This window comes from Bombina bombina, chromosome 5, assembly GCF_027579735.1.
Source record: "Bombina bombina isolate aBomBom1 chromosome 5, aBomBom1.pri, whole genome shotgun sequence".
Lineage (NCBI taxonomy): Eukaryota > Metazoa > Chordata > Amphibia > Anura > Bombinatoridae > Bombina > Bombina bombina.
In genome coordinates this window covers 387,332,471-387,359,368 of record NC_069503.1, presented here as the reverse complement: position 1 = coordinate 387,359,368, position 26,898 = coordinate 387,332,471, and the positions used below count along the sequence as shown (strand labels likewise).

At 42.5% G+C, this 26,898-nt stretch overlaps 1 protein-coding gene across 1 annotated transcript in view; it reads right to left on the bottom strand.

Moving 5' to 3' along the window:
* Positions 1-26,898, bottom strand: part of KAT2B (lysine acetyltransferase 2B) — a 324,222-nt gene that overhangs the window by 126,232 nt on the left and 171,092 nt on the right. The window contains exon 6 of the mRNA XM_053714221.1: positions 22,524-22,715. Within this exon, the coding sequence (XP_053570196.1) occupies positions 22,524-22,715 (192 nt within the window). The remainder of the gene's footprint in view (positions 1-22,523; positions 22,716-26,898) is intronic.

The following is a 26,898-nucleotide window of genomic DNA, read 5'->3' as shown; positions in this document are numbered from 1 at the left end:
GTATTAATCACAAAGTCAGAGAAACCTCTATGAATAAGCACTAAGCGTTCAATTTCCATACCTTCAGATTAAAAGATTTGAAATCCTGATGGAAAAAACTAACCTTGAAACAGGAGGTCCGGCCTTAATGGAAGTGGCCAAGGTTGGCAACTGGATATCCGAACAAGATCCACATACCAAAACCTGTGAGGCTATGCTGGAGCCACCAGCAGCACAAACAATTGCTCCATGATGATTTTGAAGATCACTCTTGGAAGAAAAACTAAAGGCGGGAAAAAATATAAGCAGGTTGATAACTCCAAGGAAGTGTCAACGCATCCACTGCTTCCGCCTGAGGATCCCTGGACCTGGACAGGTACCTGGGAAGTTTCTTGATTAGATGAGAAGCCATCAGATCTATTTCTGAAAGACCCCACATCTGAACAACCTGAGAAAACACATCTGGATGGATGGTCTATTCCCCCGGATGAAAAATCTGACAGCTGAAATAATCCGCTTCCCAATTGTCTATACCTGGGATATGAACCACAGAAATTAGACAGGAGATGGAATCCGCCCAAGCAAGAATCCGGGATACTTCTTTCATAGCTTAAGGACTATGAGTCCCATCCTGATAATAGACAAATGCCACAGTTGTGATATTGTCTGTCTGAAAACAAATGAACGGTTCACTCTTCAACAGAGGCCAAATCTGAAGAGCCCTAAAAATCGCACGGAGTTCAAAAATATTAATTGGTAATCTCGCCTCTTGAGATTTCCAAACTCCTTGCACTGTCAGAGATACCCAAACAACTCCCCAACCTGAAAGACTCACATCTGTTGAGATCACAGTCCAGGTTGGACGAACAAAAGAGTCCCCTAGAACTATACAATGGTGATTTAACCACCAAGTCAGAGATAGTCGAACATTGGGATGTAAGGATATAAATTGTGACATCCTTGAAAAAACCCTGCACCAATGATTCAGCACACAAAGCTGGAGAGGTCTCATATGAAAACGAGCAAAAGGGGATCGCGTCCGATGCTGCAGTCATGAGACCTAAAACTTCCATGCACATAGCTACTGAAGGGAATGACTGAGACTGAAGGTTCTGACAGGCTGCAACCAATTCAAAATGTCTCTTGTCTGTTAAAGACAGAGTCACAGACACTGAATCTATCTGGAAACCTAAAAATGTGACCCTTGTCTGAGGAATCAAAGAACTTTTTAGTAATTTGATCCTCCAACCATGTTTTCAAAGAAACAACACAAGTTGAATCATGTAAGATTCTGCAGAATATAAAGACTGAGCTAATACCAAGAAATCGTCCAAATAAGGAAACACTGCACTATCCCGCTCTCTGATTATAGAGAGTAGGGCACCAAGAACCTTAGAAAAGATTCTTAGAGCTGTCGCTAGGCCAAAAGGAAGAGCGACACATTGGTAATGCTTGTCTAGAAAAGAGAATCTGAGAAACTGAAAATGAACTGTATGAATCAGAATATGAAGATATGCACCCTGTAAGTCTATGGTTGACATATAATGCCCTTACTGAACAAAAGGCAGAATAATCACCATTTTGAAAGTTGGTACACTTACATAATGATTCAAACAATTTTCAGATCCAGAACTGGCCTGAATGAATTTTCTTTCTTTGGGACAATGAATAGATTTGAATAAAACCCCACACCCTGTTCCTGAAACGGAACTGACATGATTACCCACTCCAGGTCTGAAAAACACTTCAGGAAAGCCTTAGCCTTTACTGGATTTGCTGTAATGCGTAAAAGAAAATATCTTCTCACAGGAGGTCTTACTCTGAATCCTATTCGGTACCCCTGAGAAATCTTAATCTGCCCCCTACCAGCTGAGCTGGAATGAGGGTCGCACCTACATGCAGACTTAGGGGCTGGCTTTGGTTCATTAAAAGGCTTGGATTTAATCCAATTTTAAGAAAAATTTCCAATTGGAAACAGATTCCTTGGGGGAAGGAATAGGTTTCTTTTTCTTATTTAGTCGAAAGGAATGAAAACGGTTAGAAGCTTTAGATTTACCCTTAAGCCTTATCCTAAAGCAAAAAACTCTCTTCCCCCAGTGACATTTGAGATAATCAAATTCAACTGAGAACCAATTAACGTATTACCTTGGAAAGAAAGAAATAGCAATCTGGAGTAGAAGTCATGTCAGTATTCCAAGATTTAAGCCACAAAGCTCTTCTAGCTAAAAACATAGATTTAACATACATTTTGATGAAACAAATGGCACCACAATGAAACTGATGCATGTTGAAGCAAGCGAACAATGCTAGGTAAATCATAATCCAATTCATGTTGTGCTAATTTACAACCAAAAGTTGTTGCAGCTGCAACATCAGCCAAAGAAAATCCAAATCATAATCCAATTCATGTTGTGCAAATTTACAACCAAAAGTTGTTGCAGCTGCAACATCAGCCAAAGAAAATGCAGGCCTGAGAAGATGACCCGAATATAAATAGGCTTTTTTTTAGATAAGATTCAAGTTTCCTATCTAAAAGGATCTTAAGAAAGAAATACTATCTTCCATAGGGATAGTAGTACGCTAAGCAAGAGGAGAGATAACTCCATCAACTTTGGGGATCTTTTCCCAAAACTCCAATGTAACTGCTGGCCAAGGATACAATTCTTTTTTTAAAAAAAAATCCTTTAAAAAAGGAATAAAAGAAGTACCAGGCCTATTCCATTCCTTAGAAATCATATCAGAAATAGCATCAGGAACTGGAAAAACCTGTGGAATAACCACAGGAGGATTATAAACAGAATTTAAATGTTTACTAGTTTTAATATCAAGAGGACTAGTCTCCTCAATATCCAATATAATCAACACTTCTTTAACAAAGAAAAAATCTACTCCATTTTAAATAAATTAGTAGATTTGTCAGTGTCAATATCTGAGGAAGGATCTTCTGAAACAGATAGATCCTCATCAGAGGAGGATAATTCAGTATGTTGTCTGTCAATTGAAATTTCATCAACTTTATGAGAAGTTTTAAAAGACCTTACATTTATTAGAAGGCAGAATGGCAGACAAAGCCTTCTGAATAGAATCAGCAATAAATTCTTATAAATTCACATGTATATCTTGTACATTAGATGTTAAAGGAACAGCAACAGGCAATGTACTATTACTGATGGACACATTCTCTGCATGTAAAAATTTATCATGACAACTTATTACAAACCACAGCTGGAAATATAATCTCCACAAGATTACAACAAATGTACTTAGCTTTGGTCGAACTGTTATCAGTCAGCAGGGTTCAAACAGTGATTTCTGAGACAGCATCAGATTTAGACATCTTGCAAATGTAAGAGAAAAAACAGCATATAAAGCAAAATTATCAATTTCCTTATATGGCAGTTTCATAAAACAGCATAGCCCTCTGATAGAGGAAAAAGGCAAGAGGCATATAGGAATGGAGTTTAAAATAATGAAAATATTTGGCACCAAGTATGACGCACAAACAAACAGAGACATTTTTTGGCAGTAACAGCATCCGGAAATGACGCACTCACGTCATTGAAGACGCAACCTTGTAAAAGGACGAATTTGCGTCATCAAACGTAACTTTGCACCAAAAATGACGCAATATACTTTGGCATTTTGTTTACTAGCGAGCCTAATTCTGCCCGCAAATTTAAAATGACAGTCAATTGACCCCAGGTAAGAAATGCATTTCCCAGATATGAAACTGACAGTCTGCAAAAGGAAATATACTGAAACCTGAATCATGGCAAATATAAGTACAATACATATATTTAGAACTTTATATAAATTCATAAAGTGCCAAACCATAGCTGAGAGTGTGTTAAGTAATGAAAACATACTTACCAAAAGACACCCATCCACATAGCTAGCCAAACCAGCACTGAAACGGTTATCAGTAGAGGTAATGGAATATGAGAGTATATTGTCAATCTGAAAAGGGAGGTAGGAGATGAATCTCTACGACCAATAACAGAGAACCTATGAAATAGATCTCCTGTGAGGAAAACCATTGCATTCAATAGGTGATACTCCCTTCACATCCCACTGACATTCACTGTACTCTTAAAGGAATCGGGCTTCAAAATGCTGAGAAGCGCATATCAACGTAGAAATCTTAGCACAAACTTACTTCACCACCTCCATAAGAGGCAAAGTTTGTAAAACTGAATTGTGGGTGTGGTGAGGGGTGTATTTATAGGCATTTTGAGGCTTGGGAAACTTTGCCCCTCCTGGTAGGATTGTATATCCCATACGTCACTAGTTCATGGACTCTTGCCAATTACCCTTTGCAGTTTAGATGAAAACATGGAAAAGCATATTTATGCAATATTCATATTTAATAAATGTTTTAACTATGTATTTACTGTAAATATTTCACATTCCAATGTTCTACACATAACAGAATATGTTCTATGTATTTATAAATAGATATTACTATTTATACATATCTGTATATATCTATACCTATATATAATCATATATATATATATATATATATATATATATATATATATACACGCACACACAAACACATCAGATATATGTAGAAATAAGAATAAATAGAACATATTTTGTTATGTGAAAAACAGAATGTGAAATATTCATATTTTCATGTCGGGTTAGCGTACATTAGATTATGTGATCGGGTTTGCGCAAGAGTGGGGTGTTAGTTTTTCCCCCCCCCCCCCGCTCCATTGACCTCTATGGGGGAATACATGAAAGCGCACACGATATTATAGCTTTGGTATTTTGCACTCATCGGATTAGCACGCAAGTGAAAACAGTTTACTTTTAACTCATAATACGAGCGCTACTTAATTCTAGCACAATTAATAATCAAGTGGAAGCGTTAATTAGCACACCACTTGTAATCTGGTCCTATATCTTCTATATTAGGTGGCATTAATTAAAACCATTATATAAGTATTCATTCATATATGACTTACAGCATTGGTAGCATAATATTTATAGTGAGGTGAAGGAGGGCTTCTGGCTCTTCCAAGCACCTCTGCTTTTTTTAGGTTTAGACATTATTTAGCATCTGGTCGCACCTGTGATCGCGCAATTAGGAGTTTGGCAAATGTTACACCCTGTCAAGGATTTAATAAATTCTAACATCAATTTAAAGGGGCATTGCAGTAAGAGGAACATAACAGCGCAATTGTACTATAATGTCTCCTTAATACCAGGGCACAGTAAAAACAAAATTTATGCTTACCTGATAAATTTCTTTCTCTTGTGGTGTATCCAGTCCACGGGTTCATCCATTACTTGTGGAATATTCTCCTTCCCAACAGGAAGTTGCAAAGAGGACACCCACAGCAGAGCTGTCTATATAGCTCCTCCCCTAACCCCCACCTCCAGTCATTCGACCGAAGACAAGTAAGAAAAAGGAGAAACTATAGGGTGCAGTGGTGACTGTAGTTTTAAAAATAAAAACACCTGCCTTAAAGTGACAGGGCGTGCCGTGGACTGGATACACCACAAGAGAAAGAAATTTATCAGGTAAGCATAAATTTTGTTTTCTCTTGTAAGGTGTATCCAGTCCACGGGTTCATCCATTACTTGTGGGATACCAATACCAAAGCTTTAGGACACGGATGAAGGGAGGGACAAGGCAGGAACTTAAACGGAAGGCACCACTGCCTGCAAGACCTTTCTCCCAAAAATAGCCTCCGAGGAAGCAAAAGTATCAAATTTGTAGAATTTAGAATAAGTATGAAGCGAAGACCAAGTCGCCGCCTTACAAATCTGTTCAACAGAGGCCTCATGTTTAAAAGCCCAAGTGGAAGCTACCGCTCTAGTAGAATGAGCCATAATTCTTTCAGGAGGCTGCTGCCCAGCAGTCTCATAAGCTAACCGGATTATGCATCTCAGCCAAAAAGAAAGAGAAGTTGCCAAAGCCTTTTGGCCTCTCCTCCTCCCAAAGTAGACAACAAACAATGCCGATGTTTGACGAAAATCCTTAGTAGCTTGTAAATAAAACTTTAAAGCACAAACCACGTCAAGATTGTGTAACAGACGTTCCTTCTTTGAAGAAGGATTAGGACACAGTGATGGAACAACAATTTCCTGATTGATATTCTTATTGGATACTACTTTAGGAAGAAACCCAGGTTTGGTAGGCAAAACTACCTTATCTGCATGGAAGATCAGATAAGGGGAATCACACTGTAAGGCAGATAGCTCAGAAACTCTTCGAGCCGAAGAGATAGCTACTAAAAACAGAACTTTTCAAGATAAAAGCTTGATATCTATGGCATGCAAAGGTTCAAACGGAACCCCTTGAAAAACTTTAAGAACTAAATTTAAACTCCATGGCGGAGCAACAGGTTTAAACACAGGCTTGATTCTAACTAAAGCCTGACAAAACGCCTGAACGTCTGGAACATCTGCCAGACGCTTGTGCGAAACAATAGACAGAGCAGAGATCTGTCCCTTTAAGGAACTAGCTGATAATCCCTTTTCCAATCCTTCTTGGAGAAAAGATAAAATCCGGGGGGCGGAGCTAACCGCCATCAAGAGCAGACGTGCAGAAGGGAAGCTCTTGTCATTTTGGGTACAAAAGTGCATATTAAGCATATTAACTGCCTATATTTTGGGGCAATTTTACTGGACATCCTGCTGAGGTAGTAACTCTTCACTGATAAACTAAGAAAAGGGAGTTTTGCAACTACTTTTTGACCCCGGACGTCTGTATAGACTTGGCTGCCACTTGGCTGTCACTCGGCCTCTCTGTAAGGCCCTGCAAGTGCTCCGGAGGGTCGGGGATCCGCTCCGGAGCAGAAGATCACTGCCTCTCTATAAGTCAAGAGGTTGGTTTGCCTCCTGCATATTCGTCTGGGGACTTTGTTCCCACACCCTCCAACCCCACTCCGCCTGAGTCCCACCTCCCCGCTGAAGCATCGCATATGGCCACATAGCCTGCCATCCCGAGTGGCCACAGGACCCAGCACAAACTCAAGCAAGTGGGCTCCTACCTTCTTTCCCGGCGATCCCGGGACCTCACGCACCTCTAACACTTTTGGCGCGAAGTTCGGCCATCTTGCTGGAGGCCCTCCTAACACGGAGCGGTGCGGCTTTGTTTTGTGAGAGGAGGAAGTCCGGCGAGCTCTGCCGCCTGCGGCTTCTGCCTGATTGAAGCCTGCTGAACAAGCTGAAGCTGCCTCTTGATTTCTCTCCGACTGCTGAGGCACATGAACCACGACCTACACATCTGAAGCGGAGGCCTCCACATCCGGCCTGAGGTGGGGTAAGATAAGGAGGGCAAGTCTGACACACTAAGGGGACACACTGTTTGGGGTTTATTTGTGTGGGCCACCTACATATTTGGTCTCCCCCCATTATCTCTGAGGCCTCATAATTTCAGGACAGATATAACACTGGGAATCCGGAAGGCCTTTTCATATATCTGCAGGGCCCATATAATCTGCTACTATTTCATGCTGGCATCTCTAGGTAGCCTCCTTTGCACAAGCATCTAGCCTGAGGAGAAAATAGAACTAGCCTTAGCATATCTCAGTACACATCCCAGCACTGTTAACCTTGAAATAAACCGGGCTATAGCCTATCTGTGTCCCAGAGACTGCCACAGCTACTACCCCCATCTGCCCACAGGTCTAAGTGGATGATAGAGATAAGTTGGGCTCTCAATTTTCTTGGGGTTTTGAAGCACCCACTATAAGACAGAACTGGACCTTATCATATACCAGGAGCCCCGTCTGATCCCCTCAGTGGTCTTTAATCATACAGGTTCATCAATAACCTTTTCTGCAGGTTTACTCCATTACAAATTAGCCTTAAACACCTCAATTCCATGCTCTGAGTAACAACTTAGGATACTAGGTGCTTTACCCTCTGTTTTCTATTTAGCTGCTGCGTCAGCCAAATGTTCTCTGTTGCAAACAGAGTGGAGTGCATTTATTTTTACTGTGTTGCTACTGGTGTGTGTTGCTCTTTGGTTTATGAGTACTGATCATATGGGATAGTCACACTAATTACCTTTGCCTTTTCTAGACACCAAGATACCTCTCAGGATTGGTATAACACACTGACTACCTTTCAGGTTTACCCATCACGCCAACACAGCATACCCCTGGCCAACACACCTAAGCCAGCCTAGACCTAGAACACTCTCCTTTATTGCACAGCCACATAGAACTTACCTCTTTAACCTTCTATATACTGACACACACTCATCACGCACACTTAGGCTACACCATACTGCACTTTCATTAACACAGAACGTAACTTGCCCCATCCTTCATCCACGTGACTTAAGAGAAACACTAGAATATTTGCTGAGGTCCACTCTGACCATTATTGTATTGCATTGTATTGGTTTTCATTTAACAGGTGAACCCCAACTGGCCCCCCCTTTCCGGCCCTGCTTGTCTGGGCTGGTCACTTCCCTCTCCCCTTTTCCCTTCTGTAAGGTCGTACCCCCTATTCCCGGGCCAGAAGGGGACTTACCACAATTTTATCCATAACTTTTGGAGTGAATTTGCCTTTGACCTGTGTCTGGGGGGTCTCGCTGGCCCTCGCCCCCCGGTGGCGGCCTATCCTTTTTTACAAACTAGACCTGTGGTCATTTAATCCTTAGCAGGGTGGCCGTCATGGAGGGGTAGGGGCCGGGGAGGCCGTCTGGGCCCCTCTCTGTGTACTGCTTAATGTGATTACTTGCTCATGCTCTTATTTTTGTAACCCCCTGTGAATCTAACCTCTGGTGCCACCACCGCTCTACCTGTCCTGTGTCCGCCTTTGTCTTATTGACTCTCTTTTTGCCACAAATTCAAAATGCCTCATACGATCAGACGAACCACTAAAACACCTGGATCAGTGAAAAAAACGGTGATAGATCACTTCTCCCTACCACGCAAGGAGCTGGAAGATGACTCCAATGACGGCCTGAGTGGGTCAGAGTCTCTAGGTGATGGTTCCCAACATGATGCCCTGTTAAACCCCAGGTCTCAGCACTTCATTACTGAGGATACCCTTCAGAAGATGCTCGCTAACCAAACCCGCTCCATCACCAAAGAAATTCAAAAAAATCATGCTGAGCTCAAAAAAGATATTTCGGAAATAGGTGAAAGGGTGGACTCCCTGGAAAGGCGGCAAGATGATATCGTTACGGATCAATCAAACCTTTTGGCCTACTCTGAATCTTTGGCTGACCAGCTGAGTCAGCTTGAGTTTAAGCTGGCGGATGTCGAGGATCGGGCCCGCAGAAATAATATAAGATTTCGGGGTATACCGGAGGACATTACACCAACAGACCTGCAAGGTTTTCTCCAAGAGCTCTTTGGTAGCCTGTTGGGTCCTATGGAGGGCCTAACTACCACTATTGAAAGAGTGCACAGAGCTCTACGCCCCAGGTCCGTCTCACAAGAAAAGCCAAGAGACGTTATAGCCTGTTTTCACAGTTTCCTCTTTAAAGACAAGCTGATGCAGGCCGCCTCCCGTAAGCCTCAGTTGCCGGAAAAGTTTCAAACCATCCAGCTTCTTCCCGATTTGTCGGCTCACACCCTACAATTCAGAAGGCAGTACCAACCAGTCACACTGGCTCTCAGAAATGCTGGCATCCGATACAGATGGGGATATCCGTCTAAGTTGTTGATTACAAGGGACAATCAAACCCACATAATTTCTTCACTGGCACAGGGCACTGCATTGCTGGCACAGTGGGGTCTTACCAAAGGGGACATGACGGAACCTATTCCCATCAAGGCAAAATTGAGGGCTACTGCCCCAGAATGGACCGCTAAGGATCAGCGCTCCAAAAGGCAAAAAACACAGCAGACACAGGACTCCCTGGGTCCCCAAGATCCCTCCTCCTGAATGCAGGGCACCATTGGTCAACAACAACTTTAATCTGTCATCATGTTCTAACATAGGGTCCATTCTTTATGGATGGCCCTACAGCGACAGCGGTACTTAGCTTGTACTGGACTCTTAGCGGCCCATGTCGGGTCTAAAGTTACAGTTAATATTATTATTTTTTCCTTCTTGTAATTTATGTGCATATTTGCATTACCAGTGTTTATACATGCTTTCTAATACTTTATGTGGTCAACCCAGCACAAGTCATTCATCTCTAAATGAATAGGCATAGTATTACCTCCACCCTTTAGATAGCACAAGTACCGTTTTTTCCTCAACATGTTATGACTGATTTTATATTTACCTAATCTGGATGCTTCGTACCTTACTCAGGTTTGTTGTTGTTGTACGTACATATCCATTACTGTTTTCACAGGTTTAATATATGTTTATAGATTTATTTGTTTCCTTCCCTTGTGCACAGAGAGGGGCCGATAGTCTCGGCTCTCTCCCTGTACCTATTCCTAGCTCCCCCCCCACATAGGTAGCCCACGCCAGGGTTCCACTTAGGTGAACTATTTTCACCTCATTTCCTATCACAACACCTCAGAACTGACTTCCTGTCCTAATTTCCCCCTCTAACCCCCTTTCTTCGATTTCCATCCTATCCCCTGTCCTCAGGCCACGGTAGTGAGATGGCGCACTCTTTAAAGGTGCTCACACATAATGTCAGGGGGCTTAATTCCCCCTTTAAAAGGAGTCTTTTGTCTCGTGAACTTAGATTCCACAATCCTGACGTAGTCTTCCTGCAGGAGACTCACTGGCAGTCGCGCGCCCCTCAATATTTTCACTCTCGTTCCTATAAAGTCCTGGAACACTCACCCTTCTCCAAAAAAGCTAGAGGGACGGCCATCCTGCTTCACAACAGGATCGCCTACGAGCAAATTTATGCACTTACCGATCCCCAAGCCAGATATACAATTCTGGTTTGTAAACTGGACCATGTTCTTCATACATTGGTCTCCATTTATCTTCCCAACTCCCGTCAGCCTGCATCTCTCCGTACTATTTTGCAGACACTTGATACGATTAGGCAAGGGAGGGTTTTGATCGTGGGAGACTTCAACATGACATGGGAGCCAACTCTCGACCGCAAACAGCTTCAAGCGGGCAGTAAACATTCGCAAGAGACATATGTCTCTGCCCAATTTAGGGCAGTAATGTCGCAATATGGATACTTTGACATTTGGAGAAGTCTACATCCTAACGATAGGGACTTTACTCATTTCTCTATCCCCCACAAAACTTACTCCCGACTGGACTATATCTTCTGTCAGGCTGGGTCTTTGGACTCAGTCTCCTGCTCCAGTATCCCACTCTGTTCTTGGTCGGACCATGACCTTGTAACGGCAGGTCTATTCCCCTCAGATAAAGCACCTAGTAAATCCAATTGGTGCCTTCCTAGACACATTTTGGCCGATATTCCGTTCAGGGAGGAATTAAGACGGGACCTGACTGAACTGTTAGTTTGTAATGACAACGGCCAGACCTCAGACGATATTCTCTGGGGCGCGATAAAAGCAACTATCAGGGGCCTTATCATTCGCAAACAAGGAGCACTGAGAAAGCGAGCAGGCCTTACCCTTGCACAGGCACACGCAAAACTCAGATCCTTGGAGTCCCTCAATCGCGCTTCCATTAGCCTTGATGTAGCAGCGCAGATTGCTACAGTTAAGGAGCATATCAACCTCCTAGAGCTCCGCCGTACACAAACTAATCTCAGCAAACTAAAACAATTATACTATTACAAAGGTAATAGACCTGACACTATGCTTGCTAATAGGCTCAGGCATAAGCATAGTAATTCCCGCATTTCCCAGATTAATTATAATGGCAAATTGCATAAGAGGCCCTCTCAGATTGGAGAATGCTTTGCTGACTTTTACTCCAAACTTTACAATATCGAAAATTCAGAGACTCTCACCCCAACTACTAGTCAGGATATCAGAGACTTTCTGACCTCCGCTAACCTCCCCACTCTTACTACAGAGCAACAAGACTCTCTCACAGCCCCTTTATCTTTGGCGGAGATTAAGCTAACGATAAAAAATCTAAAACCCTTTAAGGCTCCAGGGCCTGATGGCTTCTCTGCCCAGTTTTATAAGGTATTTGTCAATGAACTATCCCCCTACTTGCAGAGGTTTTTTACCTTAGCAAGTGAAGAAGGCTCCCTGAGGGAGGAATTCTTAAAAGCAGCCATAGTCACCCTGCCAAAACCAGATAAGGACCCTTCCTCCTGTGCAAGCTATAGGCCAATTTCTTTAATTAACGTAGACGTGAAGGTCTACTCTAAAATTCTTGCCAATCGTATCAGCAGGCTTCTCCCGCACCTTATAGGTCCGGATCAAGTAGGGTTCATTCACAAGCGCGAGGGGCCAGACAATACTAGGCGTCTTGTTAATATTGTGTGTGAATCTACCAGAATGCAGAAGCCTTTCTCGGTTATCTCTTTGGATGCCGAGAAGGCTTTTGACCGAATCCGCTGGTCCTACTTGTGGGAAACCCTCAGAACCTTTAACTTCCCCCAGTCGACATGCAGGGCTATTCAGGCGCTATATTCTGCCCCGTCGGCTGCTGTCAGGGGTCTTGGCTTTCAGTCTGACCCTTTCAGCATCTCCAATGGCACTAGACAGGGGTGCCCCCTATCTCCGCTGTTGTTTGCCCTGGCGATCGAGCCCTTGGCTGCCCATATCCGCGATGATGCGTCCATTCCAGGGATAATGCTTTCAGGCACTCTGCAAAAAATTGCATTATTCGCAGATGATATCACAATCTTCACTGCGGACCCCGGTAGAGCTGTCCCCAGACTGTTGGATGTTCTACAGACCTTTGGCGACCTCTCATTTTATAAATTGAACACTCAAAAGACAGAGATATATTGGTGGGGATACCCTCACAATTACATTAATAGTTTAAAGAAAAGCTATAACTTCAAATGGTCGCAGGAGCAGGTCACACATCTGGGGGTTAGAATATCTAACAACGCCTCAAAAATGGTCAAGGACAATTACATCCCCTTGTTGTCAGAACTGAGATCCTTAAAAAACGCTTGGGATCACAAGTCCATCTCATGGATGGGGCGTATAGCCTCTATTAAAATGTCTTTCCTCCCTAAGCTCACCTACTTGTTTAGGTGCCTCCCCATCAGAGTCCCTATGCCACTCTTGCTACAGTTTCAGAGTGAAATAACAAAATTTATTTGGAAGGGCTCGACCCCCAGGATAGCACAAAAAAATCTGAAATTTCCTATACACCTAGGAGGCCTGGCTTCCCCTTCTGTGGTAAAATACTACGAGGGGGCCATGCTTACCCACATCTCCCAGTGGGGAGTTCTTCAGTCCCGTGACAAATGGCGCGAGATTGAACAGGCCTCTCTACCCCATAATGTCCTGCTCAAGGATATTATTTGGACTCCTCCACACAGCCGCAGAATTCTAGGTATCAGCAATTTAGTTATCACAGAATGCCTTCAGGTCTGGGACAAGATCCGGCATCGCCAACTAATTGCCCCCCACCCCTCCCCTATCACTTCGGTGGCTGGTCTGCTTTCTGGATTGGCGGATACCCACCCGAATATATGGGCCAGGCTAGGGATTCGGCGGGTCTCGGACTTTTGGTCCGCATCACAGCCCGATGGCTTTATAGACCCAACTCTCCTGGGTCCCCCTGGGGATATTCCTCCGGTCCTCTTTTTTGAGACCATTAGGATTAAAAGCCTCTTGAGAAGCTGGGGTTTTCTCCCCACCACCTCTCGACAGTCCACCCCGTGGGAGTCTGTCTGGAAGACGGGTCACAGACTTATCCGGCCATTATCGTTCCACTATGGGACTCTCGATGGTACTGTCCCGCCTGAAACTGCCCCGCATTTGCAGATCTGGGATGCTTTACTGCACTCTCAAATCTCGGTGGACGCCTGGCAAAGGGCCATCCTTTTGACAAAGAAAACCCTCCATTGTATCACTATGTTCGAAACCTATTACAAGGTGATTTCTCACTGGTACCTGGTCCCCACACGGCTGGCAAGGATGTACCCAGGAGTGTCGCCTCTTTGCTGGAGGAACTGTGGTCTGCAGGGCACCATGCTCCACATCTGGTGGGAATGCCCTAAAATTACTTTCTTATGGTCTCAAGGTTTCCGCGCCCTTACTGATTTCGGAATCAGAATTCCGCCTGGCCCGTCTACTGCTTTGCTCCACCTGGGCTTACAGGACTTACCTAAGCATCAAGGTATCTTCAGTACCTACTTATTAGCCTCTATTAAGACTAATTTGGCTAGGTCCTGGAAAAAAGAAAAACCCCCTTCATGGAACGAGATTGAAAAAACCATGGCCTTCTTATACACCATGGAAAAGACTATATATTTCGACTTAAACAAACTGGATATATTTGAACTTGCTTGGGCCAATTGGAAAGACAAGTTTGATACTTCCTGGAGCCCTCCTGTCACGTCCTAAAGCCTACAGCCTGACTCTCCTTGATCTATCTACCATCTTCCTCCATTTCTTCCCTCTCCTCTTCTATGCTCCCCCCCCTCCTTTCCCCCCCCCTCCTTCCCCCCCCCCCCTAGACTTTGTTCTGATTTCAAGATATGCGTTGTGTTGTATAGGTTCCTTTTCAGGTATCCCATTTGTTCTCAGATTTGTTCTCAGACTGATGTGAGATGTCATCTCTCCACCAGGGGAGTCCATCTAATCTTATCACTATTGTATTATTTCTTATCTTTGGGTCCCCTGGTTTGATCCGTAATCATATACTCCTGTATGCCATTGATGTTTGTGTTTGGGACCTGCGTGTCCCTCATTGTTACTTCTACAAGTTTGAAAATGAATAAAAATCTTTTGAAAAAAAAAAAAAAAAAAAAAAAAAAAAAAAGATAAAATCCTAGGAATCCTAACCTTACTCCATGAGTAACCCTTGGATTCACACCAATGAAGATATTTACACCATATCTTATGAAAGATTTTCCTGGTGACAGGCTTTCGAGCCTGAATCAAGGTATCAATGACCGACTCGGAGAAACCACGTTTTGATAAAATCAAGCATTCAATCTCCAAGCAGTCAGACGCAGAGAAATTAGATTTGGATGTTTGAATGGACCTTGGAGTAGAAGGTCCTGCCTCAGCGGCAGAGTCCATGGTGGAAAGGATGACATGTTCACCAGATCTGCATACCAAGTCCTGTGTGGCCACGCAGGTGCTATCAAAATCACCGAAGCTCTCTCCTGCTTGATCTTGGCAATCAGACGAGGGAGGAGAGGAAATGGTGGAAACACATAAGCCAGGCTGAAGGACCAGGGCACTGCTAGAGCATCTATCAGTGCAGCCTGGGGATCCCTTGACCTGGACCCGTAACATGGAAGCTTGGCGTTCTGACGAGACGCCATCAAATCCAGTTCCGGTTTGCCCCATAGTTGAATCAGCTGGGCAAATACCTCCGGATTGAGTTCCCACTCCCCCAGCAGAAAAGTCTGCCGACTTAGAAAATTCGCCTCCCAGTTCTCTACTCCTGGGATATGGATAGCTGAGAGATGACAAGAGTGAACCTCTGCCCATAGAATTATCTTGGAAACCTCCATCATTGCCAGGGGACTCCTTGTTCCCCCCTGATGGTTGATATAGGTTACAGTCGTGATATTGTCCGACTGAAATCTGATGAATCTGACCGCAGCTAGCTGAGGCCAAGCCTGAAGAGCATTGAATATTGCTCTGAGTTCCAGAATGTTTATCGGAAGGAGGGCTTCCTCCTGAGTCCACAAACCCTGAGCCTTCAGGGAGTTCCAGACTGCGCCCCAGCCCAGAAGGCTGGCATCGGTCGTCACTATAGTCCACTCTGGCCTGCGGATACTCATTCCCCTGGACAGATGGACCCGAGATAACCACCAGAGAAGAGAATCCCTGGTCTCTTGATCTAGACTTAACAGAGGAGACAAATCTGTGTAGTCCCCATTCCACTGATTGAGCATGCAAAGTTGCAGTGGTCTGAGATGTAGGCGGGCAAACGGAACTATGTCCATTGCCGCTACCATTAGGTCGATCATTTCCATACACTGAGCCACTGACGGCCGAGAAGTGGAATCAAGAACACGGCAGGAAGTTAGAAGCTTTGATATCCTGACCTCTGTCAGAAATTTTTTTATTTCTACTGAATCTATCAGAGTTCCTAGGAAGGAAACTCTTGTGAGAGGAGAGAGAGAACTCTTTTCTCTGTTCACTTTCCACCCGTGAGACCTCAGAAAGGCCAGAACAATGTCCGTATGGGACTTGGCGATTTGAAAAGTCGACACCTGGATCAGAATGTCGTCTAGGTAAGGAGCCACCCGCTATGCCCCGGGGCCTTAGAACCGCCAGAAGGGACCCTAGAACCTTCGTAAAGACTCTTGGCGCCGTGGCTAACCCGAAGAGTAGAGCCACAAACTGGTAACGCCTGTCTAGGAAGGCGAACCTGAGGAACTGATGATGCTCTCTGTGAATTGGAATGTGGAGATAAGCATCCTTTAAGTCCACGGTAGTCATATATTGACCCTCCTGGATCATAGGGAGGATGGTTCGGATTGTCTCCATCTTGAAGGATGGGACCCTGAGAAATTTGTTTAGGATCTTGAGATCCAAGATTGGTCTGAAAGTTCCCTCTTTTTTGGGAACTATAAACAGGTTTGAATAGAAACCCTGCCCCTGTTCCTCTCTTGGAACTGGGTGGATCAGTCCCATAACCAGTAGGTCTTGAATGCAACGTAAGAATGCCTCTCTCTTTATCTGGTTTGCAGATAGTTGTGAGAGATGAAATCACCCCTTTGGAGATGAACCTTTGAATTCCAGAAGGTATCCCTGGGAAACAATCTCTAGGGCCCAGGGATCCTGGACGTCTCTTGCCCAAGCCTGGGCGAAGAGAGAAAGTCTGCCCCCGACTAGATCCGGTCCCAGATCTGGGTGTACCCCTTCATGCTGTCTTAGAGGCAGCAGCAGGCTTTTTGTCTGCTTTCCTTTGTTCCAAGCTTGGATAGGTCTCCAGACTGGTTTGGACTGGGCGAAATTTCCCTCTTGCTTTGCATTAGAGGAAGCCGAAGCTGCGCCACCCTTGAAGTTTCGAAAGGAATGAAAATTATTCTGTTTGGTCTTTAATTTATTGGACCTATCCTGAGGAAGGGCGTGACCTTTTCCTCCAGTAATGTCAGAGATGATCTACTTCAGGCCTTTGAAGGGGATGTTAAGAAGCTTAGACTTTGAAGTAACGTCTGCTGACCAGGACTTAAGCCATAACGCCCTACGCGCCAGAATGGCAAAACCTGAATTTAGCTTGGTTAGCCGTTAGCTTGGTTAAATGAAAAACGGCATCAGAAATAAAGGAATTAGCTAACTTAAGAGCTTTAATCCTGTCTAAGATATCGTCTAACGGGGTCTCCACCTGTAGAGCCTCCTCGAGAGACTCGAACCAAAAAGCCGCTGCAGCAGTAACTGGGGCAATGCATGCAAGAGGCTGGAGAATAAAACCTTGATGAATAAAATTTTTCTTAAGGAGACCCTCCAATTTTTTATCCATAGGATCTAGGAAAGCACAACTGTCCTCGACAGGGATAGTTGTACGCTTAGCTAGGGTAGAAACAGCTCCCTCCACCTTAGGGACCGTCTGCCACGAGTCCTGTATGGCGACATCTATGGGAAACATCTTTTTAAAAGCAGGAGGGGGAGAGAACGGCACACCTGGTCTATGCCATTCCTCAGTAATAATTTCCGAAAATATTTTAGAGACTGGAAAAACATCAGTGTAAACAGGCACTGCAAAGTATTTGTCCATTTTACACAATTTCTCTGGAACTACAATGGGGTCACAGTCATCCAGAGTCGCTAAAACCTCCCTAAGCAATAAGCGGAGGTGTTCGAGCTTAAATTTAAACGCTGTCATTTCAGAATCAGACTGAAGTAAAGCCTTCCCTGAATCTGAAATGTCATTCTCAGATAGCAACTCCCTTGCACTGGCTTCGGAGCCTAGCGAGGGTATATCGGACACTAAGACTTTTAATTTCAAGAAAGCAAAATTCAACGATTTAAGGAAATCATTAAATAATATAAATTGGGACAATGTATTTTCTAATAAAAATACAGAGAATAAATGGATAATATTTAAAAATGTGTTAAATAAATATACATATCAACACATACCATATGGTTATAAAAGTAAAAATAAAAAAACAAAGCCATTATGGCTAAATAAAAATGTGTTAAGAGAAATTAGGAAAAAACGTAGGGCATTTAAATTATTAAAAGAAAATAGTACAGACTCAGCATACAATATTTATAAGGAATGTAACAAAGCATGCAAAAAAGCAATCAAATTAGCCAAAATTGAAAATGAAAAATTAATTGCTAAGGATTCTAAGTCTAACCCTAAAAGGTTCTTTAAGTACATAAATAGCAAAAAATCTAAGAAGGATAATATAGGTACATTAAAATGTGTGGAGGGTAGCATGATAAATAATGACAGGGAGAAGGCTGAGGTACTAAACCAGTTTTTGTCTTCAGTATACACAAGAGAAGAACCATTGAATGATACTTTTGAACATAATAGAACATGCCAGTCCATACCACTAACTGGGTTTTGTTTAGAGGATATCAGGAAAAAACTGGAAAATATTAAGGTAAATAAAACTCCAGGCCCAGATGGAATACACCCAAGGGTGTTGAGGGAACTTAGCACTGTTATAGACAAACCTTTACTCTTAATTTTTCAAGACTCATTATCCTCAGGCATGGTACCCCAGGATTGGCGTAAAGCTGATGTGGTGCCACTCTTCAAAAAGGGAAGCAGGGATGATCCAGGAAGCTATAGACCAGTTAGTCTGACATCAATAGTGGGGAAGATATTTGAAGGGATTATAAGGGATTATATTGATGAGCATATTCGTGTAAACAAGATTATGAGTTCTAATCAGCATGGCTTTAGGAGAAATAGATCATGTCAAACTAATCTGATTAGATTCTACGAGGAAGTAAGTCAAAATATAGATAAAGGGGAATCAGTGGATGTGATATACTTAGATTTTGCAAAGGCATTTGATACAGTGCCACATGAGAGATTAATGCACAAAATTAAGGGACTGGGAATAGCTGAAAATGTTAGCTCATGGATAAATAACTGGATAAAAGATAGGGAGCAACGAGTAGTAGTAAATGGATCATACTCAGATTGGACAAAGGTAATCAGTGGCGTCCCCCAGGGATCAGTACTGGGCCCTGTTCTTTTTAATATTTTTATAAATGACTTGGAGCAAGGATTAAATAGCGACATCTCTATTTTTGCAGATGATACTAAGTTAAGTAAGGTCATAAGGTCAGAGCAGGACGAACTGTCTTTACAAAGGGATTTGCTAAAATTAGAACTATGGGCAAGTGAATGGAAAATGAGATTTAATACGGAAAAATGCAAGGTTCTACATTTTGGAAGTAAAAATAAGCAGGCTACGTATTTTTTAAATGGGACAAGACTTAGCCAAACACAGGAGGAAAGGGATTTGGGAGTAGTAATAGATAACAAGCTAAAGATGGGTGCACAATGCAGGGCAGCGGCTTCAAAGGCTAATAAGATACTAGCATGTATTAAAAGAGGTATTGATTCAAGGGAGGAAAGCATAATTCTGTCATTATATAAAGCCCTGGTAAGACCTCACCTTGAGTTTGGAGTGCAGTTCTGGGGACCAATTGCTAAAAAAGATATTGCAGAACTAGAAAAAGTTCAGAGAAGGGCCACAAAGCTAATAAGGGGATTGGAGAAATTAACCTATGAGGAGAGGCTAGCCAAACTGGGTCTGTTTTCTTTAGAAAAAAGGCGCTTGAGAGGTGACATGATTACTTTATATAAATATATTCAAGACCCATATACAGAGATGGCAGAAGCTCTGTTTATTCCAAGAAAATTGTTTCTGACAAGAGGTCATAATTTAAGGTTGGAGGAAAGGAGATTTAATCTCCTGCAACGGAAACGTTTTTTCACTGTGAGAGCAATAAAATTGTGGAACTCATTACCAAAGGAGGTAGTGAATGCCAATACCATAGATACATTTAAAAATAGTCTGGATAAGTTTCTGTATACTAACAAAATTCATGGATATGATTGCTAGTATTAAATGGGTCACATTTTAATGGGGTTATTTAAGCTTAACTGGAGCTTTTTGTAAGTATTTTAGATTTGTATAGGTTGAACTCGATGGACTTCAGTCTTTTTTTCAACCTTATCTACTATGTTACTATGTTACTATGTTACAGCTATTAAAGCGTCAGAAAGCTCTGTATTTGTTCTAGCCCCAGAGCTGTCTCGCTTTCCTTGTAACCCTGGCAGTTTGGACAATACCTCTGTGAGGGTAGAAGTCATAACTGCCGCCATGTCCTGTAAGGTAAAAGAATCAGATGCGCTAGATGTACTTGGAGTCACTTGGGCGGGAGTTATAGGTTCTGACACATGGGGAGAGCTAGATGGCATAACCTCCCTTTTTTCAGTCTGAGAATTCTCTGGTGATAAATCTTTAAAAGCCATAATATGGTCTTTATAATTTAAAGAAACTTCAGTACATTTCGTACACATTCTAAGAGGGGTTCCACAATGTCTTCTAAACATATTGAACAAGGAGTTTCCTCTATGTCAGACATGTTTAACAGACTAGTAATGACACCAGCAAGCTTGTAAAACACTTTAATAAATGTGAAACAGCAATTAAACAAAAACGGGAATGTGCCTTTAAGAGAAAAAAACTAACACTTAAACTGCAAAACAGTGTTAAAATGTAGTAAAGACTTCGAAATTTTTACAGTGTGAGTAAAGGACTAAAGCAACATTGCACCCACTTGCAAATGGATGATTAACCCCTTAGCCCCCAAACCGGATTTAAAAAAACATCAACCACCAGTAAAAGACAGTTAAGCACCTTGCCACAGCTCTGCTGTGGCTCCTACCTGCCCTCAAATACGATTAGGGTAGAAATAAGCCCTCTATAGTGGTCCTTAAATGCCAGAGGACTCCTCTAGGGAAGCTGGATGTCTGAGTCTGAAAGAAACTGCGCAACTAGAGCGCGAAAATAGGCCCCTCCCACCATGTACTCGATGTCAGAGGGGCCTTAAGGAAATACTCCTGGGAGTATCTGACTATGCCATGTGGAAACTAGGCCCCAAAAAAAGACTTATCACCCTCAGAGAAAAAAACGTCCCATTTATGCAAACATGTAAACGTTTTGTCACTAATTAATATGAGTATAAACATGAGCATTACCCCACTTTGTAAGCATGATCCCAGTCGTTGCAAAATCACTGCATCTAGCTTACCTCAATATACACAAGGCTCTGTCAGCATTTTCTAGAACTTATCCTTTCTCTAGAAATAAAAGTACTGAACATACCTCAAAGCAGGTAATCTGCAGACCGTTCCCCCAACTGAAGTTATCCCATACTCTTCAGTTATGTGTGAGAACAGCAATGGACCTTAGTTACAAACCGCTAAGATCATCAACCTCCAGGCAGAACTCTTCTTCTAATTTCTGCCTGAGAGTAAAACAGTACAACGCCGGTACCGTTTAAAAATAACAAACTCTTGATTGAAGGCAAAACTACACTAAATCACCACATCTCTTTATACTTCCTATCTTGTCGAGAGTTGCAAAGAGAATGACTGGAGGTGGGGGTTAGGGGAGGAGCTATATAGACAGCTCTGCTGTGGGTGTCCTCTTTGCAAATTCCTGTTGGGAAGGAGAATATCCCACAAGTAATGGATGAACCTGTGGACTGGATACACCTTACAAGAGAAATGGTGAACTTCAAGAAAGATCTAAGAGAATGTAAAGCTGCCTGGCTTTAGGAAATAAGAGGTTTAAGAGGTTTTGATTTTGAGCTTTAAACACCATGTTATTTAATATTGTATAATTTCACTATTTTACCTAAAAGTATGCAACAAAAGTAAACAGCATCTGCAAAACAGGCACAAATAAATGAACACGATGAACACTGGTTATATACTAATGACAACTTAGTTACTGAAGGGAAGAACAGAGAGGATTTGTTGGCCATAGCCACCCTTATTCCCTTTTTAAATATACTTTAGCAAATTGGTTAAAAGTTTAATTATTCAAACATATTTCAGGGAGTAGCTGAAGCTGTATATCTATAACTATATACCTTTAGCAAAAAAGCTTGTGAAAATTATTATTTTCTTGGCTATAAATTTAGTTTCAGTGCATAAACAATTAAAACTATTTTATTTCTTGTATAACATTACTGTTTTTTATCAGCATCAATATTATTTTTAAAGGGACATTAAACACTTAATATTTTTTAAAAGCCTTGTATTGAGGTTATTCATGATGAAGTCTGTCTTTCACTGCTTTCCAGTGCTGAGGTGTTAGCACATGAGCAGCAACTCTTCTTCAGATAAACGCATTGTAACTTAGGTTGCACAATGGCAGCACCCATAATTAAAGGGAGGTACATCATGAAATGTATTTAGTGTTTAATATCCCTTTAAAGATGATGACTCATTCCAAAGCCAATGTATTAACAAACAACATTACAGCTACGTCAATTAATAGCAGCTTCTTTTTGTTTCTATTAAAACTTCATTCATGAAAAAAAAACAAAAAAAAAACAGTAATAGGTGCTTCATACTTTGGAAAATGAGTTAATATTAGTGTTCGCTTCTCTGGTGGAAGTTTGTCTTTCTCCTGCCTGGCCTGCTCCAGTAACTGCCTTCTCATAACGGTGAAAACAGATCGTAGCAGTGTCCGTCCAAACACCTGTGTGGTTTCATAGCGATGCAAACTGTCACAGAATTGGGGCACATTGCAGTAGCAGAGCCACCTAAAATAGCAAAGGCAAACATGTATAAGAACCAAGTATAATGAAGATATTCAAAATATCACTTTGGGTTGCCAATCGGGGAAAGCGAAAATAAATGCATCAGTTTGTGAATAAGCAGTTCCTGTTTTTAGTCAACTTCATCCTAGGGGCCTAATTAATCAAGAATTAGCCAGCATGGAAGGACATCATGCAAAAACTATGGAAGCCCATACATGAGTAGAATTGGACACATTTGGCCGTGGAACTAATTACGCTAAAAAAATTTTTATCGGTCATGAGTGCTTATTGTGTTCAAGGTAAAAAAATTAGTGATGTCAGGTTAGAGCTGGTGTTACAAGTTGAAAGTAAAAAGTATTTTCTATTTATCACTCATACTCTAACCCAACACTGAGCTAGATAAACTGCACTAAAGCCGAATGTGCGTTAGGAATACTTCACATTTCTACGTTCTTCATCTTTTTTTATTTTTTAAATATATATTATCTATATATATATATATATATATATATATATATATATATATATATATATATATATATATATGTTTTAAAATATATTTATAGTCCTGTATATATGAAAATGTATACCAATATATTAAGAAATATATATTTAAAAATACAAAACATAATTTATGCTTACCTGATAAATTTATTTCTCTTGTGGTGTATCCAGTCCACGGATCATCCATTACTTATGGGATATTAACTCCTCCCCAACAGGAAGTGCAAGAGGATTCACCCAGCAGAGCTGCTATATAGCTCCTCCCCTAACTGCCATTACCAGTCATTCGACCGAAAACATGCAGAGAAAGGAAAACCATAGGGTACAGTGGTGACTGTAGTTTAATGGAAAAATTACCTGCCTTAAAGTGACAGGGCGGGCCGTGGACTGGATACACCACAAGAGAAATAAATTTATCAGGTAAGCATAAATTATGTTTTCTCTTGTTAAGTGTATCCAGTCCACGGATCATCCATTACTTATGGGATACCAATACCAAAGCTAAAGTACACGGATGACGGGAGGGACAGGCAGGCTCTTTATACGGAAGGAACCACTGCCTGAAGAACCTTTCTCCCAAAAACAGCCTCCGAAGAAGCAAAAGTGTCAAATTTGTAAAATTTGGAAAAAGTATGAAGAGAAGACCAAGTTGCAGCCTTGCAAATCTGTTCAACAGAAGCCTCATTCTTAAAGGCCCAAGTGGAAGCCACAGCTCTAGTAGAATGTGCTGTAATTCTTTCAGGAGGCTGCTGTCCAGCAGTCTCATAGGCTAACCGTATTATGCTACGAAGCCAAAAGGAGAGAGAGGTAGCCGAAGCTTTTTGACCTCTCCTCTGACCAGAATAAACGACAAACAGGGAAGACGTTTGTCGAAAATCCTTAGTTGCCTGTAGATAAAATTTCAGGGCACGGACTACATCTAGATTGTGTAGCAGACGTTCCTTTTTCGAAGAAGGATTAGGACACAAAGATGTAACCACAATCTCTTGATTGATATTCCTGTTAGTGACCACCTTAGGTAGGAACCCAGGTTTAGTACGCAGAACTACCTTGTCTGAATGAAAAATCAGATAAGGAGAATCACAATGTAAGGCAGATAACTCAGAGACTCTTCGAGCCGAGGAAATCGCCATTAAAAACAGAACTTTCCAAGATAACAACTTGATATCAATGGAATGAAGGGGTTCAAACGGAACCCCCTGTAAAACATTAAGAACTAAGTTCAAACTCCATGGTGGAGCAACAGTTTTAAACACAGGCTTGATCCTAGCTAAAGCCTGACAAAAAGCTTGAACGTCCGGAACTTCTGAGACGTTTGTGTAAAAGAATGGACAGAGCTGAAATCTGTCCCTTTAAGGAACTAGCGGATAAACCCTTTTCTAAACCTTCTTGTAGAAAAGACAATATCCTCGGAATCCTAACCTTACTCCATGAGTAACTCTTGGATTCGCACCAATATAAGTATTTGCGCCATATCTTATGGTAAATCTTTCTGGTAACAGGCTTCCTAGCCTGTATTAAGGTATCAATAACTGACTCAGAAAAACCACGTTTTGATAAAATGAAGCGTTCAATTTCCAAGCAGTCAGCTTCAGAGAAATTAGATTTTTATGTTTGAAGGGACCCTGGATCAGAAGGTCCTGTTTCAGAGGTAGCGACCAAGGTGGACAGGATGACATGTCCACTAGATCTGCATACCAAGTCCTGCGTGGCCATGCAGGCGTTATTAGAATCACTGATGCTCTCTCCTGTTTGATTCTGGCAATCAATCGAGGAAGCATCGGGAAGGGTGGAAACACATAAGCCATCCCGAAGGTCCAAGGTGCTGTCAAAGCATCTATCAGAACCGCTCCCGGATCCCTGGATCTGGACCCGTAACGAGGAAGCTTGGCGTTCTGTCGAGACGCCATGAGATCTATCTCTGGTTTGCCCCAACGTCGAAGTATTTGGGCAAAGACCTCCGGATGAAGTTCCCACTCCCCCGGATGAAAAGTCTGACGACTTAAGAAATCCGCCTCCCAGTTCTCCACTCCCGGGATGTGGATTGCTGACAGGTGGCAAGAGTGAGACTCTGCCAAGCGAATTATCTTTGATACTTCCATCATTGCTAGGGAGCTTCTTGTCCCTCCCTGATGGTTGATGTAAGCTACAGTCGTGATGTTGTCCGACTGAAACCTGATGAACCCCCGAGTTGTTAACTGGGGCCAAGCCAGAAGGGCATTGAGAACTGCTCTCAATTCCAGAATGTTTATTGGTAGGAGACTCTCCTCCTGATTCCATTGTCCCTGAGCATTCAGAGAATTCCAGACAGCGCCCCAACCTAGTAGGCTGGCATCTGTTGTTACAATTGTCCAGTCCGGCCTGCTGAATGGCATCCCCCTGGACAGATGTGGCCGAGAAAGCCACCATAGAAGAGAATTTCAGGTCTCTTGATCCAGATTCAGAGTAGGGGACAAGTCTGAGTAATCCCCATTCCACTGACTTAGCATGCACAATTGCAGCGGTCTGAGATGTAGACGTGCAAAGGGTACTATGTCCATTGCTGCTACCATTAAGCCGATCACCTCCATGCATTGAGCTACTGACGGGTTTTGAATGGAATGAAGGACACGGCATGCATTTTGAAGCTTTGTTAACCTGTCTTCTGTCAGGTAAATCTTCATTTCTACAGAATCTATAAGAGTCCCCAAGAAGGGAACTCTTGTGAGTGGAAAGAGAGAACTCTTCTTTTCGTTCACCTTCCATCCATGCGACCTTAGAAATGCCAGTACTAACTCTGTATGAGACTTGGCAGTTTGAAAGCTTGAAGCTTGTATCAGAATGTCGTCTAGGTACGGAGCTACCGCAATTCCTCGCGGTCTTAGTACCGCCAGAAGAGCACACAGAACCTTTGTGAAGATTCTCGGAGCCGTAGCCAATCCGAATGGAAGAGCTACAAACTGGTAATGCCTGTCTAGAAAGGCAAACCTTAGATACCGGTAATGATCTTTGTGAATCGGTATGTGAAGGTAAGCATCCTTTAAATCCACTGTGGTCATGTACTGACCCTTTTGGATCATGGGTAAAATTGTCCGAATAGTTTCCATTTTGAAAGATGGAACTCTTAGGAATTTGTTTAGGATCTTTAAATCCAAGATTGGCCTGAAAGTTCCCTCTTTTTTGGGAACCACAAACAGATTTGAGTAAAACCCTTGTCCTTGTTCCAACCGCGGAACCGGATGGATCACTCCCATTAATAAAAGATCTTGTACGCAGCGTAGAAACGCCTCTTTCTTTATTTGGTTTGTTGACAACCTTGACAGATGAAATCTCCCTCTTGGGGGAGAGAATTTAAAGTCTAGAAGGTATCCCTGAGATATGATCTCTAACGCCCAGGGATCCTGGACATCTCTTGCCCAAGCCTGGGCGAAGAGAGAAAGTCTGCCCCCCACTAGATCCGTTCCCGGATCGGGGGCCCTCGATTCATGCTGTCTTAGGGGCAGCAGCAGGTTTCCTGGCCTGCTTGCCCTTGTTCCAGGACTGGTTAGGTCTCCAGCCTTGTCTGTAGCGAGCAACAGCTCCTTCCTGTTTTGGTGAAGAGGAAGTTGATGCTGCTCCTGCTTTGAAATTACGAAAGGAACGAAAATTAGACTGTCTAGCCTTAGGTTTGGCTCTGTCTTGAGGCAGGGCATGGCCTTTACCT